This window comes from Vipera ursinii (assembly GCF_947247035.1).
Source record: "Vipera ursinii genome assembly, chromosome: 7".
Taxonomy (NCBI): domain Eukaryota; kingdom Metazoa; phylum Chordata; class Lepidosauria; order Squamata; family Viperidae; genus Vipera; species Vipera ursinii.
The window spans coordinates 51,719,232-51,738,604 of NC_139521.1; the positions used below are offsets into that span (position 1 = coordinate 51,719,232).

General features: G+C 37.6%; 1 protein-coding gene across 2 annotated transcripts in view; it reads right to left on the minus strand.

Annotated features, from left to right (window-relative positions):
* LRBA (LPS responsive beige-like anchor protein) overlaps nucleotides 1-19,373 on the minus strand; it is a 370,314-nt gene that overhangs the window by 295,826 nt on the left and 55,115 nt on the right. For both annotated transcript variants that reach the window (XM_083367801.1, XM_083367800.1), the window contains exons 18-22: nucleotides 18,566-18,658; nucleotides 17,030-17,138; nucleotides 16,073-16,154; nucleotides 14,168-14,291; nucleotides 13,733-13,925 (exon numbers count right to left, since the gene is read on the minus strand). In XM_083367801.1, the coding sequence (XP_083223927.1) occupies nucleotides 13,733-13,925; nucleotides 14,168-14,291; nucleotides 16,073-16,154; nucleotides 17,030-17,138; nucleotides 18,566-18,658 (601 nt within the window). The remainder of the gene's footprint in view (nucleotides 1-13,732; nucleotides 13,926-14,167; nucleotides 14,292-16,072; nucleotides 16,155-17,029; nucleotides 17,139-18,565; nucleotides 18,659-19,373) is intronic.

Sequence of the window (19,373 nt, forward strand, 5' to 3'; positions counted from 1 at the left end):
GTCCGAACAAAAAGAATTTATGTTTACCATTACTATTGTAAAATAGTTTAACTGACAACATTAGTTGCGTCATTTTAAGATGTATATTATGGAAAATGTTTTCCAAGACTACAAAACCTGTCATATCGATCAATTATGTTTTTCACAGAAATAATATATTCTATAAATGCTGCCAAACTAGTTAAATAAAGGCAAACATTTGTATTTTAGTGATAGTGTACTTCCACAATGTATTTCAATCCTCAGGTATACCCTCTAACCTGTAAGTTATGTGTTGATAATGTGTATTAAAATCATGGAACAATACTAATTTTAATTAGTGTTTAAAACTTAACTCTGAGAGTTCATGATACAACAGTCTAATAGAGGCTAAGCTGGTTTAAATCTATCAAAGATAAAAGTCCACCTGGGAGCTCTATTTTTAGTATTATGCATAATGTTCCATTGTTTAAGAACTGGAATAGATTTACTAAAAAAAATACAAACAAATACTATGAGAAGATGCTGAGAGAAATGGGAACATTCAGCCTTGAAAAGAAAATACTGATGGGACAGGATGGGGGACACAGAACTACAGTAGCACTCTTCTATTATGTGGTTTTTAATACAAGATGATAGTAACCCACAGTAAGGACATGGACAAATAAATTTAAGACAGATTCTAGAGTATTTCAGAGATCTTCCTGGTGACAAAAGCACTAGCTGTTCTTAGAAGAGGATTACACTCAGTGCCACAACACCATGATTCTTTCAATGTCTTGAGTGATAATGTCTTAATTTCAGTATGCTTGTTATATAAAGATAATGCTCAAACTATTATCCATGCAGTTGTTGGGGATTCTAACTTGCACAGAAAAGCAAAATGGAGAAGAAATATAGTGTACGTATGCTTTATTACAAACTATGTGACAACATACGTCAGAGGAGTGGTGTTATATAAATGGCATTCAAAGCATGGATTCCCCAAAACTAGCACAAACATGCTTATGTTGGAGACGGCCTTCAATTAGCTTGTAGAATATAAACCAAAAGATATCAAAAAGACCAGTACCATTAGCATGGAATGCTGCATGTGGAATGGGTAAAACAACTAATTACAACAAACCCAGCCTGGGGTAGAAATGTAAAGTTAGTATCATAGGTGAAAGGAGTTCATATTTCAAACTTTAAGATGATCATACACGGTAGCTTCATATACATGCTAGAGAACAGGGAAGAGTGGAGTCCTATGGCACCCCATAAAACCAGACTGATTTCTCATCCTCACTACTACAGACTGAATTGAATACAGAACAAAACCATTGTATAACAAGGTCTCCAATGTCCAATCCCAGTCCAGAAAAATACTATGCTCAATGGTACTGAAAGCTATTGAGAAATCTAAAAAGACTAAAAAGGCTGCTGTTGTGTACTGGGTTTGTTGCGCAGGAATGAAGACGAGGCGAGTGAGTCAGCAAAGAACATGGTTTATTGCTTGCAAGATCTGAACTAGAGAACAGGGCTGCAGCTGCAGCAATTTATACCTTGGCCTCTAGGCAGCCAATAGGTTTGAAGCAACCTATTGCCGCCTAGGGGCAACCAATAGCAGTGCTGGAGAAGGTTTGTCTGAGATGCTGGGAGCCATTAGCTAGCTCCCTGCTCTAGCAACCTACCAGCCGTTACCACGTGGTGTTAACCAGCAAGCCCAATACATTACACCCCTCCCCCCTTAGAACGAACAACACTATAGCAATAATAGAAAATAATTACAGCAATACTCTTACAAAGGCTTAACACTGATGTGAATAGATTCCACTTAGCAGCACAATTAAGTACTTACAACGTTATAGCTCCATTGTCTATTACAGTCTTGTAGGTCAGCATTAAATACAAGGTACATACAACATTATAGCTTTATTATTACCGAACAAAATCTTTCAAATAAGCAGGAGATTTGCGTGGCCTTGTGGAATACCTGGGGGACCCAGGCATGTCCTGGCCTACCAGCTTGCCCGCCAGGCTGGGTAGACCAGTGTCTCTCAGTTCAATTGATTCAGGCTGGCTTGGTGCTCTCTGGCTGGCCATTCCAGGTTGGCCCACCCCAGAGTCAGTTTGTTCAGCAGAGAGGCTGTAACCATCAGGTTGGCTTTCTCCATCAGGGGACCCATGTTGCACGTCCGGGCTCCCCTCCTCTACGGCCAACTCCTCGTTGCTTGGGCTGTGTGAGCCTTCATAGTCTATGCATGGGTTGGCTTGGCTACTGGTTTGTGGAACTTGGTAAGGACTTGAGATGAAGTTCTCACTTTGTGGCCATTCTGGGAAATGCTTTCTAAGCTGATCAGCCAGACAACTCGCCCACCCTCCAGCCCCACTTCATAAGAAAGGAGACCTGATGCCCATAGTTCCTGGCCCACACCCCGTCACCCACTTGCAGCCCCCTCGGGATGCCTTTGAGTGTGCATTCCATGATTCCCTGAAAAATGCCCGGGGCTACACTGACCCCAAATTGCAAGCACTTTACTCTGAAAGACCCCTGTGGGTCACAATTGTCTGTGCTGCAGCCATGGCCTCATCAACAGGCCTGCGCCAAATCTAATTTTGCAAAAGTGGTGCCACCCTGCAAAGATGCCAAGATGTGGCTCACCACGGGACTGGGTATGCATGCTGTTTAAGGGCCCAGTTAATTATCCATTTGTAGTCTGCACATATTCTGACTTCCCCATTGGCTTTAAGTGGTGTTACAATAGGAGTTTCCCACTCTCCACCATCTACTGGTTGCAACACACCCTATTCCACAAGCTTGTCTAGTTCCATGTCTATTTTGTGCTTCAGGGCAAAGGGGACCCTGAGAGGCTTAATCCTGACGGACACTACGTTTGGGTCTAATTTAAATGCTATTGGTGGGCCTGTGTAAGTTCCTAGGGCTGAATCAAATACATGTGCGAAGTCCTCGCAAACTGACGCTAGACTTGCGACTTGTGTCCGGTTGATACAGGTTACTTGGATGCCTAGTGCATCAAACCAATCAAGCCCAATTAGGCTCGTTCTCTGCCCCCCTACTACAACAACATCCAGGTGCCCTGCAAACCCTTTAAATTTAATGGCCAAGGTGGCTTCACCCTTGACTACAACTTTTGTGTTCTGGAAATCTGTTAAAAGTATGTCAGAGGGCCTCAGCTTGGCCCATCTCCTACTGAGACTGCACACGCAATTAAATGTGTCCAGTGAAATAATGGAAACGGCAGAGCCTGTGTCCAGCTCCATCTCACAGGGAACCCCTTGCAGCTCCACCTGGAGTCTATACTTTGGTTTAAGGGGGCGTTGGGCCCCAGTACGGCAGACACTACTACGGCTTGAGCAAAACCCCACACTGAATGGCCCCAGGGCCCCGGTACCTCTCCTGGTCGGATCTTCTGACTGGCAATTCGATGGCCAGTCCCGCTGGCGACCTCTGCAAACAGATGCGATGTGGCCGGTTTTTCTGCAGGCCCAGCACATGGCTGTCTGGAACCTGCAGTCCGAGCGTTGGTGGCGGCTGCCACAACCTGGACATCTAGGCAAGAGATCTGCCTTGTAAGAAGTCTCTTGCTACTTGCTGCTGCGGGGCTGTTGTTCGGGTTGTCTGTGCAACTTATCGACTTTGGTGTCTTCTTCGGAATCCTCGGTGAGTTCTGTGTCCTCGTGGTGGACAGCTTCTTCATGTAGCATGATTCTGGCGGGCCGGATCATTCAGACGGCTCCACCGGCAGCTTCGACCACCATGACTTCGTTCTGGGCATCGGGCGAACAACAAGACTTCTCTTGCAAAAAGTTTCTGCTGCAGCTCTCTGTTGCGGAGGCTGCAGACGAGCTGGTCTCGAAGTCGCTCTTCAACATCTGAAAATCAACACAGGCATGTGGCCTACCTCAAGACCGCAATGTACTCGGATGCAGTCTCTCCCGGCTGCTGTATTCGTTGTTCGAAGGCGTAGCGCCATGCAATCTCCGACATCTTTGGTTGGAAGTGTTCTCCGAGCTTCTTCTTCAGTTCAGCATAGGAGACGGATTCCAATGGTGTGGGCGCAAACAGGTTTTCGGCCAGATCGAATGTCGCTGGGCCGCACACACAAAGCAGTGTGGTGGCCTTCAGTCCGTCCTCTGCGACCTGGTTCGCCCGAAGGTAATTCTCGATCTGGGACAGGTACGAGGGCCATCCTTCTGTTTGTTTGATGTTGAATTCTTGCAGCCTTCCGACCTTGGGCATTCTGTTGGTCTTCGCGGCTGGATCTCAGCGTTTTCGGCTCCTGCCTCCCCGTTGCCCAGGGACTGGTCCTCTGAGCGCGTGGTCGCTAGCGTGGCTTAGCTAGCTGACCGTAGGGGGGGGGATTTTGCTTTCCCACCAGGCGTGCGCTGCCTCTCCCCTAGTGACTTTCAGCTTTGACGGAGGAGCAGGATCCTAACTTCGTCACCAGTGTTGTGTACTGGGTTCATTGCACAGGAATGAAGACAAGGCGAGTGAGTCAGCAAAGAACATGGTTTATTGCTTGCAGGATCTGAACTAGAGAACAGGGCTGCAGCTGCAGCAATTTATATCTTGGCCCCTAGGCGGCGGCCAATAGGTTTGAAGCAACCTATTGCCGCCTAGGGGCAACAAATAGCAGCACTGGAGATGGTTTGTCTGAAATGCTGGGAGTCGTTAGCTAGCTCCCTGCTCTAGCAACCTACTAGCTGCTACCACGTGGTGTTAACCAACAAGCCCAATACATTACAGCTGCCCTGCATCATCCAAGTCCTGACATATGCCATTCAGGAGAGCAAACAATGCTATCTCAGTCCTATGTCCGGACCTGAATCCTATGTGAAACTATATGAAAGGTTGAGAGGAAGGAGACTTCCTTTCTGCTTCCTTCTGAGCAGAAAGAAATCCTAAACAAGAGATGTCTGTCTAAAAACAAAAATCAATATAAGGCCAGGGTAGGAGCAATGATGGTTTATAGTTAGTTTATACAGACAGAAACAGAGGTTTCATTGTAATAAAATAAATTTGATTAATTTCTTTTTCATATTTCTATATTCTATATTTCACATTTTAATTTTTTAATTTCTTTTTCTTTGAGGGGAAGGTTGTATAACATTGCTTCCTTAGAAAGAGTATGCTTATTAGCTTGTGATTCTAATAAAAGGAGGAATATTAGTTTAGTTTAGTTTAGTTTTTATTAAATTTTTATACCGCCCTTCTCCCTAGGGACTCAGGGCGGTGAACAGGGCAGATAATAAAAGTACAAAACTACAAAAGTTAAAATAGAATTAAATTAATGCCCAAGATAAAACAGTAAAATATACAAATATTTAAAAACCCAAATTAACTCCCCATCAGGCCAGGCCAGCTTGTTCAAACAGGTGGGTCTTTAACCCGCGCCGGAAGGAGCGGAGATCCGGTGCCATCCGGAGCTCCACCGGCAGTTCATTCCATAAGGCCGGGGCGCCCACAGAATATGGCTTCTTATATGTCCTTACAGCATATTAGATGCAAAAGAAAAAAAATGTTGAAACTGAGAAAAAAGGGGTACAGTTAATAGCTGATATATCCCATCTACAATGAGGCCAATTATTCTAGTGGAACAAGAAACTGCTAGCCATAGAAGCTATAGCTACATATACACATAGCATTTTTTGCATACAAATTATGTGTTCTATCAATCACTAATGGTAGCTAATCCTTAAGAGAAGTCTTCACTTCTCACTATTCTTAATCAACTTTTTTATTTGTCCACTATGCTGGTTCTAAATTGTGAGAGGGTTTTTGTTTTTTGACAATACCTAAATTGGGTGAATTTTGTGTGGTTTGTTTTTACAAAGAGAGAAAGAAAGCAACTTCCGGAATTATAATGAATGCAGTTCATTACAGTGAAAGAAAAACTTATTTGATCTCCTGCTGATTTTGTACGTTTGCCCACTGAAAAAGAAATAATCAGTCTGTAATTTTAATGGTAGGTTTATTTTAACAGTAGAGACAGAATAACAACAAAAAATCCAGAAAAATGCATTTTATGAATTTATTTGCATTTTAATGAGTGAAATAAGTATTTGATTCCCTATCAATCAGCAAGATTTCTGGCTCCCAAGTGTCTTTTATACAGGCAATGAGCTGAGATTAGGACCGCTCTCTTAAAGGGAGTGCTCCTAATCTCAGCTTGTTATCTGTATAAAAGACACCTGTCCACAGAATCAAGCAAGCAATCAATCAGATTCCAAACTGTCCACCATGGCCAAGACCAAAGAGCTGTCCAAGGATGTTAGGGACAAGACTGTAGACCTACACAAGGTTGGAATGGGCTACAAGACTATCGTTAGTCAGCTTGGTGAGAAGGTGACAACAGTTGGTGCGATTATTCACAAATGGAAGAAACACAAAATAACTGTCAATCTCCCTTGGTCTGAGGCTCCATGCAAGATCTCTTCTCGTGGAGTTTCAATGATCATGAGAACAGTGGGGAATCAGCTCAGAACTACATGGGAGGATCTTGTCAATGATCTCAAGGCAGCTGGGACCATAGTCACCAACAAAACAATTGGTAATACACTACACCATGAAGGACTGAAATCCTGCAGTGCCTGCAAGGTCCCCCTGCTCAAGAAAGCACATGTACAGGCTCATCTGAAGTTTCCCAATGAACATCTGAATGATTCAGAGGAGAATTAGGTGAAAGTGTTATGGTCAGATGAGACCAAAATTGAGCTCTTCGGCATTAACTTGTTGTGTTTGGAGCAGGAATGCTGCCTATGACCCCAAGAACACCATCCCCACTGTCAAACGTGAATGTGGAAACATTATGCTTTGGGGTTGTTTTTCTGCTAAGGGTACAGGACAACTTCCCTGCATCACAGGGACGATAGACGGGGCCATGTACCGTCAAATCTTGGGTGAAACCTCCTTCCCTCAGCCAGGGCATTGAAAATGGATCATGGATGGCTATTCCAGCATGGCAGTGACCCAAAACACACAGCCAAGGCAACAAAGGAGTTGCTCAAGAAGCACAATTAAGGTCCTGGAGTGACCTAGCCAGTCTTCAGATCTTAATCCCATAGAAAATCTGTGGAGGGAGCTGGAAGTTTGAGCAGCTAAATGTCAGCCTCAAAACCTTAATGACTTGGAGAGGATCTGCAAAGAGGAGTGGGACAAAATCCCCCTGAGATGTGTGCAAACCTGGTGGTCAACTACAAGAAACGTCTGATCTCTGCGATTGCCAACAAGGGTTTTGCCAGCAAGTACTAAGTTATGTTTTGCGAAAGGGTCAAATACTTATTTCACTCACTAAAATGCAAATCAATTTATAACATTTTTTTGAATGTGTTTTTCTGGATTATTTTGTTGTTATTCTGTCTCTCACTGTTAAAATAAACCTACCATTAAAATTATAGACTGGTCATTTGTTTGTCAGTGGGCAAATGTACAAAATCAGCAGGTGATCAAATATTTTTTCCCCTCACTGTATATTTTAGAAGAGACTACAGCAAGGACAAGTATAGTAGGGCTGCCCATCGACATAAGAAGAAATAGGAGATATTACTTGCTATCCAACCTAACAGTTCTATGTTACTCCCTTACTTTCTAAGAGGCTTTGGTGTTTTGTGAACCTGTTTTGAGAATATGGGGAAGTTTAGCTGCATTACAACAATTCCCTAAAAGTAGCAAATTTCCACTTATTTGGGGACTAGTTAAATATACAGGGAGTGCAGAATTATTAGGCAAATGAGTATTTTGACCACATCATCCTCTTTATGCATGTTGTCTTACTCCAAGCTGTATAGGCTCGAAAGCCTACTACCAATTAAGCATATTAGGTGATGTGCATCTCTGTAATGAGAAGGGGTGTGGTCTAATGACATCAACACCCTGTATCAGGTGTGCATAATTATTAGGCAACTTCCTTTCCTTTGGCAAAATGGGTCAAAAGAAGGACTTGACAGGCTCAGAAAAGTCAAAAATAGTGAGATATCTTGCAGAGGGATGCAGCACTCTTAAAATTGCAAAGCTTCTGAAGCGTGATCATCGAACAATCAAGCGTTTCATTCAAAATAGTCAACAGGGTCGCAAGAAGCGTGTGGAGAAACCAAGGCGCAAAATAACTGCCCATGAACTGAGAAAAGTCAAGCGTGCAGCTGCCAAGATGCCACTTGCCACCAGTTTGGCCATATTTCAGAGCTGCAACATCACTGGAGTGCCCAAAAGCACAAGGTGTGCAATACTCAGAGACATGGCCAAGGTAAGAAAGGCTGAAAGACGACCACCACTGAACAAGACACACAAGCTGAAACGTCAAGACTGGGCCAAGAAATATCTCAAGACTGATTTTTCTAAGGTTTTATGGACTGATGAAATGAGAGTGAGTCTTGATGGGCCAGATGGATGGGCCCGTGGCTGGATTGGTAAAGGGCAGAGAGCTCCAGTCCGACTCAGACGCCAGCAAGGTGGAGGTGGAGTACTGGTTTGGGCTGGTATCATCAAAGATGAGCTTGTGGGGCCTTTTCGGGTTGAGGATGGAGTCAAGCTCAACTCCCAGTCCTACTGCCAGTTTCTGGAAGACACCTTCTTCAAGCAGTGGTACAGGAAGAAGTCTGCATCCTTCAAGAAAAACATGATTTTCATGCAGGACAATGCTCCATCACACGCGTCCAAGTACTCCACAGCGTGGCTGGCAAGAAAGGGTATAAAAGAAGGAAATCTAATGACATGGCCTCCTTGTTCACCTGATCTGAACCCCATTGAGAACCTGTAGTCCATCATCAAATGTGAGATTTACAAGGAGGGAAAACAGTACACCTCTCTGAACAGTGTCTGGGAGGCTGTGGTTGCTGCTGCACGCAATGTTGATGGTGAACAGATCAAAACACTGACAGAATCCATGGATGGCAGGCTTTTGAGTGTCCTTGCAAAGAAAGGTGGCTATATTGGTCACTGATTTGTTTTTGTTATGTTTTTGAATGACAGAAATGTATATTTGTGAATGTTGAGATGTTATATTGGTTTCACTGGTAAAAATAAATAATTGAAATGGGTATATATTTGTTTTTTGTTAAGTTGCCTAATAATTATGCACAGTAATAGTCACCTGCACACACAGATATCCCCCTAAAATAGCTATAACTAAAAACAAACTAAAAACTACTTCCAAAAATATTCAGCTTTGATATTAATGAGTTTTTTGGGATCATTGAGAACATGGTTGTTGTTCAATAATAAAATTAATCCTCACAAATACAACTTGCCTAATAATTCTGCACTCCCTGTACTTGTAGTGTTTGACCATTTTATCATTTTGATTGAATATCAGCAAATGCCATACTAGTATGGACTGAATATTCATAGAAATATTCAAAATATTTCTTTCTATAATTACAATTATAGGTCAGTAGCTCTTACATAACATTTTTCTATTGCACAAAATTTATTAAATCTGTATTATTCTTTAGTATCCAGCTTAAGCATTTCTTCTAAATTTAAGGCTCTTATTTTGACTTTCTGTACTTTCACAATTCTGATCTTTAATTATATGTCTTATAATTTCTAACCATTCCAGTCCAATTTAACCTGACATTTTTCCTATACCTTCTATTTTTATCTTTTCTTCTGCTCCTCATTTATGCTTCAAAGTCATTCTCATGAAACAACAGAAATTTCTCAACTTTTTTTATTTTAGACATATGTAAAAACATACTCTTATGTTTTCTCTCTTTTTCCCTTAGGTGCCTTTAACTAAAGTAGTATGGACCTTTTGCAAATTACAGCTCAAGAGTCACTAGGGTGTTTTTAGTGTGCTATTTCTTTATTTTTCCACTTTATATTCTATACTTCTCTTATTCTATTTTGAAGTTAATACTGAGTGTTTTACATTTTGACCAATCACTTAACTTTAAACAGCATAATTGAAATATATGAGTTGTCAATCCAAAAATATCATTTTGATAATAAAAGCCAACATATATAAGCAGGAACCTCTGATGCTGTAGAAAGTTTAGGGGGAGTCCTGTAGATATATTGAGGGGTAAATGCATTTTCACTGTTAAGGAGTCTACCCGCTAAGGATATGGGATAGCTGTGTAAGTCAAGGGTTATATGTTAATTTTTTTTCATTGTCTTTCCAATCACGGCCCAAAATTTTATTCTTATTTTACAAGAGTATTTTCATGTTTTAAATTCTGAAGGTTTATATGAATTCTAATTCTACTGCTTCTTTTCCTCAAGTTATTCTATTGGGATAAGAACATCCCAAGCCTTCAAGGTCTGCCATTTTCAAGCTCTATGTGGCAAATTTACGCATTTCAATATTCAGCCATCCTCCTTTCATGCCTTCAGACTCTTTAATCTTTCCCCATAATTCAATACAACCAACAAATCATTTTTGCTGGTCTTCTCTTTTCAATTTGTCTGCATCTGCAGGCTTGGGCAAATCAAGTAAATAACTATAATTCAACTTAATTTTATGGACATCAGTTTCACTGAGTGATTATACTTGGCATCTTATTCAGTCTTATACTTATACTATATACAAAATATTAAATAGAAAGCTAAAGTTTATCCCTTGTTTTAATTTATTGGATTTGAATTCTCAATTCTTGGGGGATAAGTAATTTCTAAAGGCTATGTAAATATAGTCAAAACTTAAAATTACATGTGACATAAATTAATGTATCAATAAATATTTTAAATATACGTTGATACATTATTCAAATTGCAACAGAAAAGTAAATATAATTTATTCATTTTGGGATTAAAAATAAATTATCCAGATTACTGCCAAGATATATTTTCAAAAAATAAATTTACTTTAAGAAGTTGTAAGGATTTAGCAAAAGTAAAGAAGACATAAACATGGTGAAACTGGAGAAATGTTAGAATAATTTATCACAATAGGAATATAGCTTCTATTTGGGTTCTTTTGTGGTTAATTCTGCTTAGGACTAATACAGAAACTAGACAATAAAATCAAGTTATTTTACACAGTATATAATAAAAAGAGCAGAAATGAGAGGGAGGAAAGATATAAAAATACTGTTTTTTTAAAAAAAAATCAGAGCATTACAACAGGCTTTAGCTATAATAGGATTATGTACACCTTCAAATCCTGACAGCAAAAGAAACCTAGGTAGTACAATTATGCCACAAAAGCCATCACTGCTTATAAAGCTAGTACTGCAGTTGGAAAAGAGGCTACAGTGACAAACGGCTTCCCTGCTACAAAGGTGGCAGGAAATCTATCAAACTGGACAATAAAATTGCAATTGAGTTTCTTTGGCTTTTTATAGCAGCTCCATGTATCTTGATGTGCAGCTCTGCAAGATCTATCCAATTTTGCAACACTAGTTCTTTCTACACAAGCTCTTTACCAAAAATAAAATTATATAGTAGAGTATGAATAGACAGTGGCTGATGCATAAATGAAATAGAGCTAAATTATAAATTAAGGCATACAAGTTTTTTTAAAAGCAATTACTGTGACACAGTTTGAGGAATTTTTTTCTTATGAATTTGAATATATTGAAACCCTACAAAAATGCATACTTACTCAAATTAACACTTCCAGAAAATTCAGAATTCAGTAACAATTTTAAGAAAGTTTTGAGGATCCTTGTCTTCAGAACATTTACAGAGAAATTTAATTAAAACAGGTTATTTTATTACTAACCCTACTCCCAATATCCAGGGTGGTATATAAAGAAAAACCAAACGATGAGAAATTATATGACAGTTTCAACAATATACGTTACAATAGCATTGACCAACGGATAGGATAAATCTTAGTTCATGCAGGTGATATATCATAAGGATAATTAAAGTGAATTAACCTGAATTCAACAGCACATGCCATGTAACTCTTGCATTGTTAAGACAGAAATGGAAAACAGTGGCTGATCTAACCCAATTATTAAAAAAATGTACAGTATGTATATGAAAACTGACTGGATTAATGGTTGAGACACCATTTTGCACTATCATAAGTTGACAATGAACTCTGGCAATAAACCCCATACAAAAAAAGCTGTTTGATTCTTCTTATCCTTAAAATGTTCCACCATCACTTAGCCATCCCACTTTACACCTGACTGGGAGCAAGCTTGGCTGAAAGTGGCATGCAGAGACCGTCTCAAATGAGTATAAAAATACATAAACTAGTAATGAAAACAGTATTCTTAACAAAAATTATTTTTTTATAATTTTATTGGATTGAAAAATGAAGTGATAAACTTAATATTAATTTAAATAATAGTTTCTCATGTCAGAATATGTAGACTATCAAAATCTATGTAATGCAGAAACTGAAGTGTTGATTCTTATAACATGTATAGTATGTAACACACACATACATGTATAATATATACATACACAACACACATGTATGTATATATGTACTAGTTGGCATCCATTCATATGATAAGATCGTTTTATATCAAAACAGTGCAGTCCAAAATTTATAGAATTATTAACAATGTTAATATTTATCTTCTTACAAATGTCTATCAACTCATAAACAAATGTTCGTGTTGTAACATTTGCTTATAAGCTGTATGGAAACCTTGAATCAGCATTAAATTGATGTCAAGTGTCTAATACCAATGAATTTAAAACTGAGTAAGTCATATATTAACGATGAAAAAATAACTACGTAATTAAAATTTATTATGAACAAAACAGGAAAGAAAGCACGCTAGAAAATAGTTATCTTCTATAAACTATAAACTATACACAATTTAAGAAAATTATCATTGTTAATTTCAACCTCTACAATTCAAAAGAATAAAATGCAAATTAAATATTAATCCAGAATCTTAATTATGAAACAGAATTCATAAATACCTTTTAAATACAATCTATGTAAGTAAAATCATAACTTGGAAAGAGAGTATCTGTTGTTTCACTTTATAAATATGATGGTCTTGTAATGTAAGGCATCGACATCCACATAACTGAAAGAACAATTTTTGTACCTGAACTGTGCCATCAGCACACCAAGTGTCCCATAATTCATGGTATAACGGGGTGTGTGTGTGTGTGTGTAAGAGAGAGAGACACACACACACAGAGAGAGAGAGAGAGAGAGAAAGAGACAGAGAGAGAGAGAGAGAGAGAGAGAGAGAATTTTTCTTACACTGTAAATCCCCATATGGAAATCCACCCAGAGCTGTATTAAAAAGGTTTGGGGGAATAGAAGAAGGAACCACCGTGGCAACCAATGAAACTTTACTCTAAAATCTGTTTTTCAGTTGAAAAGAGGTTACCCCCATTAGAGAAAAATTCTTTCCATCACAATTTTATTATAGTTATAAAAATATACTATTAATAGCAGGAAAATTGTTTTATTTCTTATTCAAGAAGAAACCTTCTAACAACCTTTCTTCTCTTTGTTTGGATGGAAACAGCTTTCGCTTCAGTTTCATCAGACTGTAGTAATTTGTATTAAGGGCATCATTCTAACGTACAAATAGGCAAGGTGTGCCACCTTGTGTTTCAAATTCATATGGTTCAACTGCACAGGCAGTTCATAATAAAACATCAACTGATCATCTACTTAGCTATTCATACCATTGGTACATGAAATTGCACAAGGATTGCACCAAATATTTTTAATTATTGCTTTATTGAATATTGGCACCTGCCCTTATTTTGTTCTCTCTAGTTAAATTCAGTGAAAATTTTCTTTTTACTAAACCCACCAAATTGTTCTTCAAAGTTCTTGAAAAAAATCAAAATTAGAATTGTTTTTGCACAACTCACCTTTGAATGTGTAATTGCTAGGGTATCCACCCAAACACGCCAGCCACCCCATTCATACTTGATTGCATGATAAAGTAGTATTCGAAAAATGGCATACACCATTTCGGTTATCTTCTGTTCATCAGAGCTTTGGGGATTAAAATAGCAAAGGGAAAGCATCCATTCCTGCCATACAGAACACTGTAATAAACTCCTGAAAAATTGCAAACACATATTGAAAATTCACTTTGAAGAAAGCAGGAAAATACAACTCAAAGACAACATTAATAGGAACTAATGACATTAATAAACACTTGATACAGCTAGTAACTGAATAAACCATGTGAAAGATTTAAGACCAGTTCTTAGTTTAAAAACAATTTTTAATCATGCAGGTTGAAGAAACAGCTTTCTAAGATACATTATTATATAGATATAGATATAAAATGATCTTACCTCCTATTCTCCCTGCTGCTATTAAAAAGCTTAATCATGTCTGATAGGAAGACTCGGTGGACTTCCATGGTTTCTGAGCATGACGGAGAATTACGCACCAAAACAGCAATAACTTTCAGAAACTCTGGAAAAAAATAACAATTTTAAAAATCAACATGAAAATAAGATTTTCATCTCCCTCATTCTAGTTCCTCTTCCTTCTTCCCAAGTTAAACATTATTACATGGGTATATAACAAGAAGCAAAGTATAATTTTTTTGGAATTATTCCTGGAACATTTCCTACAGTGCTTTCATTAACAAACTGGATTATATGTATTAAATAAGGGGAGAAGAAATATTGGTTCTTGAAATACACCTTTGTATCCTTTTTCCTTGTATCTTTATTCTGGTTTGGCATCCTGCATCTTAAGATTCAATTTAACCATACAGCAACCTGAAAACACTCAATAGTTTTATTAATTGCTTTCTGGGCCCAAGTGACAAGAGAAATCTTACTGGTGAGTTTCCCAAGGGCATCTGGGAATATTTACTAAGAGACAGAAATCAGATAAGCTGGATAGTATATATTTATAGATGGATAATTATTGCATCTTCAAATATACTTTTATAGCAGAACATATTTTCAATTAAGACAGAATATTACTAAATTCAGACCAAAACCTTATGCTGTACAGATAGTCCTAGACTTACAACCGTAATTGAGCCCAAAATTTATATTAGGGCGAGATAATTGTTGTGAGTTTTGCCCCACTTTACAATCTTTCTTGCCACAGTTGTTAAGTAAATCGTTGCAGTTGTTAAATTAGTAACATGGCTGTTAAGTGAATCTGGCTTTCTCATTGACTTTGCTTATCAGAAGGTTGCAATAGGTGATCACATGATCCCAGGACACTGCAACCAACATAAATATATGAGTCAGTTGCCAACATCTGAATTTTGATCACATGACCATGGGGAAGTTGTAACAGTCATAAGTGTGAAAACAGTCGTTAAGTCATGTTTTTCAGTACAGCTGTAAACTTCAAATGGTCACTAAATGAACTATTGTAAGATAGTATGGCTGCTTTCCTCAGAAAAAGATAAAAGGATCAGTTCCTTAAAAAAGCTGTAAACATGATCATGTCCATAGCTGCCCCAAAGCACTTTCTGGGATTAAAATCCAAAATAATAAACAATTCTAGATTTACTATTTTCTGATATAGCAATCCTATTCAGATGTTTAATTGAAAGAGGTAATAGGTAAAATAATAATAAATATTTAAGGCCTCCCAATATAGAACAACAATAATGAAAGACTGCTAGGCTGGAATCATATTCACCTAAACCCTGTTGCTTCCCTACAAATAAGAAGCCCTATAAAACGTGTTTCTAGACTGCTAATCTGAATGAACATGCTTAAAGGCCTATTGCAGGGTTACAGCTACACAAAGCTGCTGATTATGGGACTTCTGTATATCGCCTTATTCCTCTGTATATAACCTTTTTACCTCTCATTTGTACATGTTAACAGCTCTCATATTAATAAAAAATAAGTTAATTAACCATTCCCACAGAAGAGCTTTCAGGTATCTGAGAAACTGAAGCATCAGGCCAGTTTTTTGCCCAGCACTGATAAAGTTAATTTAGAATGGAAATTAATAATGAATTTAATTTCCAGTGAAGTCATATCAACTTAGGTAGTCAGATTTATGCTAAAATTGAAATTGTTACTGAAGACCTTTTCCTTAAAAAACCCTTTAAAAATACTTCAAGTAACACTTCCCAAAGTAGCAAATGTTAGATTATGAAAGCAAACATAAATATAAGAAATATGCTTCCTAGTACATTTTTTCCCTTTTTGAAACACATAAAGCACAATTTACAGGCTCTCTATAGTTTATCTGAAAGAAATACAGATGCTTACGGGGATTTTGTATTTTCACTGTTGAATCTGGGTCAGGATGCTGTTTATGCATCACTTGTGTACAAATCTGCTCAATAAGTATCTGATTAAAAAGGGGGAAAAAGGACATATTAAGAAAAATCTAATACTGAAATAGTTTCAAACCATTCAATTAAAAACAGACAAATTCTGATCTTTAAAATAACTATATCAATAAGTAAAATTAACTTTAGGTGGCAAGCAGCAAGAATGATGATTGAGGAGACAGGAGAATGGACCGGACCAACTACGAGATCGAGGATGAGACAGCAAACTGTTGCGATTAACACGGTGAGCACAGCTGAGAGGCCACCGGCTGGAGCAAACACCCAAAGTGTTGACAGCATGTCGGACTATGATGGTGGGAGAGTGACCATGTGGCAACATCAGATGGTCTGATGCTATATGACAGGCATGTTCAGCCGGCGGGGCAAGCGGTGGGAGGTAGAGCGGCAAGAGCTAGGTGGATGCCAGCCAAAACAACCAAACTGAGATCAACACATCCAATCATATGCAGGCGGCGGACTGATGGACCTATTACGTGCTCAATGGGCAAATTACAGAAACTTAAAGGTCTATATAAAACAAAGTCTCTCTCTCTCTCTCTCTCTCTCTCTCTCTCTCACACACACACACACACACACACACACACACACACACACACATCAATAAATCATATCATACCATTCTAAAATTTATGTTCATAATATTGAAAGATCTGTTTGACTATAGAAGTATTATTTTAATTAAATTAAAATTTTTATTCAAATTTAGTACTGAATTATTAATTTTGGCTTTTCAACTTAAGCATATGTTTGTAACATTTATGTTTGTTAACTAGTATTTCTCTGAAATAGAAACAAAAAAATCCAAATTTTATCACCTGGAACATATCAGTATAAATTAAATCATCTCAGCTACATATTTGAAGTCTTTTACCTCAAAAAGTACATTGTAGGTAGTCATAGAAATTAAGTTTGTTTGAAGCGTAAGCCTCTCAGTCAGAAGAGAAAACAGTCCATGTCCAAGCATAATTTCTGCTTTCCTCCTAAAATTATATGGAAAATTAAATAATAATAAATAACTTGTTGAATGTATTTTTGGAGAACTATCACTTTCAGTATTTAAATGAAAACTATTCTCCTTTTCTTCCCCATACTCATTTATTTTATGCTTATGCTTAGCATGCTTAGGTTTGTAGCTAATTTTTATATTATGAAAAAGGAAAACTATCAAGTTTCATCTCAGAGAGATTTCTTAATAAAAAAAATTAGTGTTCTGGTAGAAATTTAATCTAAATAGTCAAATAATCAAGTCTTTATAAAATAAATTGAGACATGCACACAACTGCTTGGGACCCCTGCTTTGCTTCTAAGTTTCAAAAGCTTGTTAACACCTTGCTATGTTTACATCAGAAACAAAGAACGGTTAATAACTTCCAAAGAACCCATAATATGCAAAGCAAATTTAGGGGTAAAGATGTGGCTCTGCCAGTTGGCTTGGGGCTCCCAGTAGATGAACAGCACAATGGAGATCACTTGATCAAGTAACACTTCCCCTCATCCTCCCCATGTGTCCATAGGTTTTAATGTTTGATTTTAATTACTTTTTAAATTTTATAGGTATATACATATTTTATGACTGTAAGCCCCCCAGAGTTACCCTATGGTAAGATGGGAAGCCAATAAATTTTAGAAATAAATAAATAAGTAAATAAATTTAAACTATGTTATCATGTTCTAGCTTCTTTGAAAATCATAACAGATTTACAAATTATGGTTAAGTACAGTACAGGGGAATATTAAAAGAATATGGGCAAACCTAGTTTATGTATTCTTGGCTAAGATCTAATTGTCTGTAAAATGTAATATAGGTAGACTGTTCAGTGATCATTTGAAATTACAACAGCACTGAACACAGGGATCCATGACCTCTGCCTGAAGTTCTGACCATTGCAGCACTAAATAATGAACTAATAACAATATAAAATCAGTTACAATTACAGCAATTCACCTATGACCATTAATTTAACATTGGCTTTAAGTTACAATGGCCTCAAGAAAAATGACTTATGACCTGACTTCAAAGGTATGACCATTGTACCAGCCCCACATTCACATGATCATAATATAAGCACTTGGCAACCAGTTTGTATTTACGATGGTTGCAGTATCTTGTGGTCACACAATCATGATTTGCAACCTTCCTAGCCAGGTGCTGAGAAGCAAAGTGAATTGGGAAAGCTGGATTCACTTAACAACAGTGTGATTCCTTTAACACCATGAGATTCACTTAACAACCACTGTAAAATGGTCGTAAAATTTGGTCTGGTCATGTGATGTCTTGCATAATGATTGCATTCTCCAGTCCCAAATGTGGTTGTACATCAAGGACTACTTATAGAAAACAATCCAAAAAAATATTTAAGGATTTAGATGTTTTTATGGTTTACTATTGTTTCCATCTAATACTTACTTGGGTGCCAGATGCTTTAAAAAGTAGCCCATCGCCTTCAGTGCTTGTACTCTGATCCCTTCACTTTTGGAAGCAAGAAGCTTGTAGATAACACTAAACAAAAGATTTTTTAAAAGTCATAGAGTAAAAATGACTAAAATAATTTACTTAGGCAACATTCAAGCTACACTTACAGAATAATACTTATTGTATACAGTGATAGCTAAAACAATCCCATATATTACTGAGATTACTGAATCAAAATGGAGAAAAAATATTCACGATCATCTCAAATCCTACTCCTATTAATGGAAAAGAGAATTTATATAGCAAAGGATCACAAACAAGAAAGATAGGAAGTTATTAGTTCAAAATGACAAATGCAAATTATCAAGGAATTGCGCAGCAGCTATCCAGATGAAGTCGGAGACACTGACAGAAACTTTCAGTCTGTATTTATTATTTAAATTTACAGCAGTCTTTGTCATCATCCAGAAAAGGAAGAACATAAGATAGTCAGGAACACAGGAACATCATGAGGTAAATCTAAAACAGTATACAGAACACACAGAAGAAAAAAGGAGGAGAAAAAAGGGAACTCCCCCTTTATACCTACAGCAACCAATCATAGTGCAGATTACATCATGCACGAGTCAGCCTATAACTAATCAACTACAATATGTTCTGACCTATTGTTCACTTTATCCTAACACAAATATTTATTGAAAATAATAGAAAATATTTTTTAAAACATAGTTTTTAGAACTATATAGAGAACACAAACTGGAGACCGTATATTTGCAGACTTTTTCTATTTTACAATGTTAGA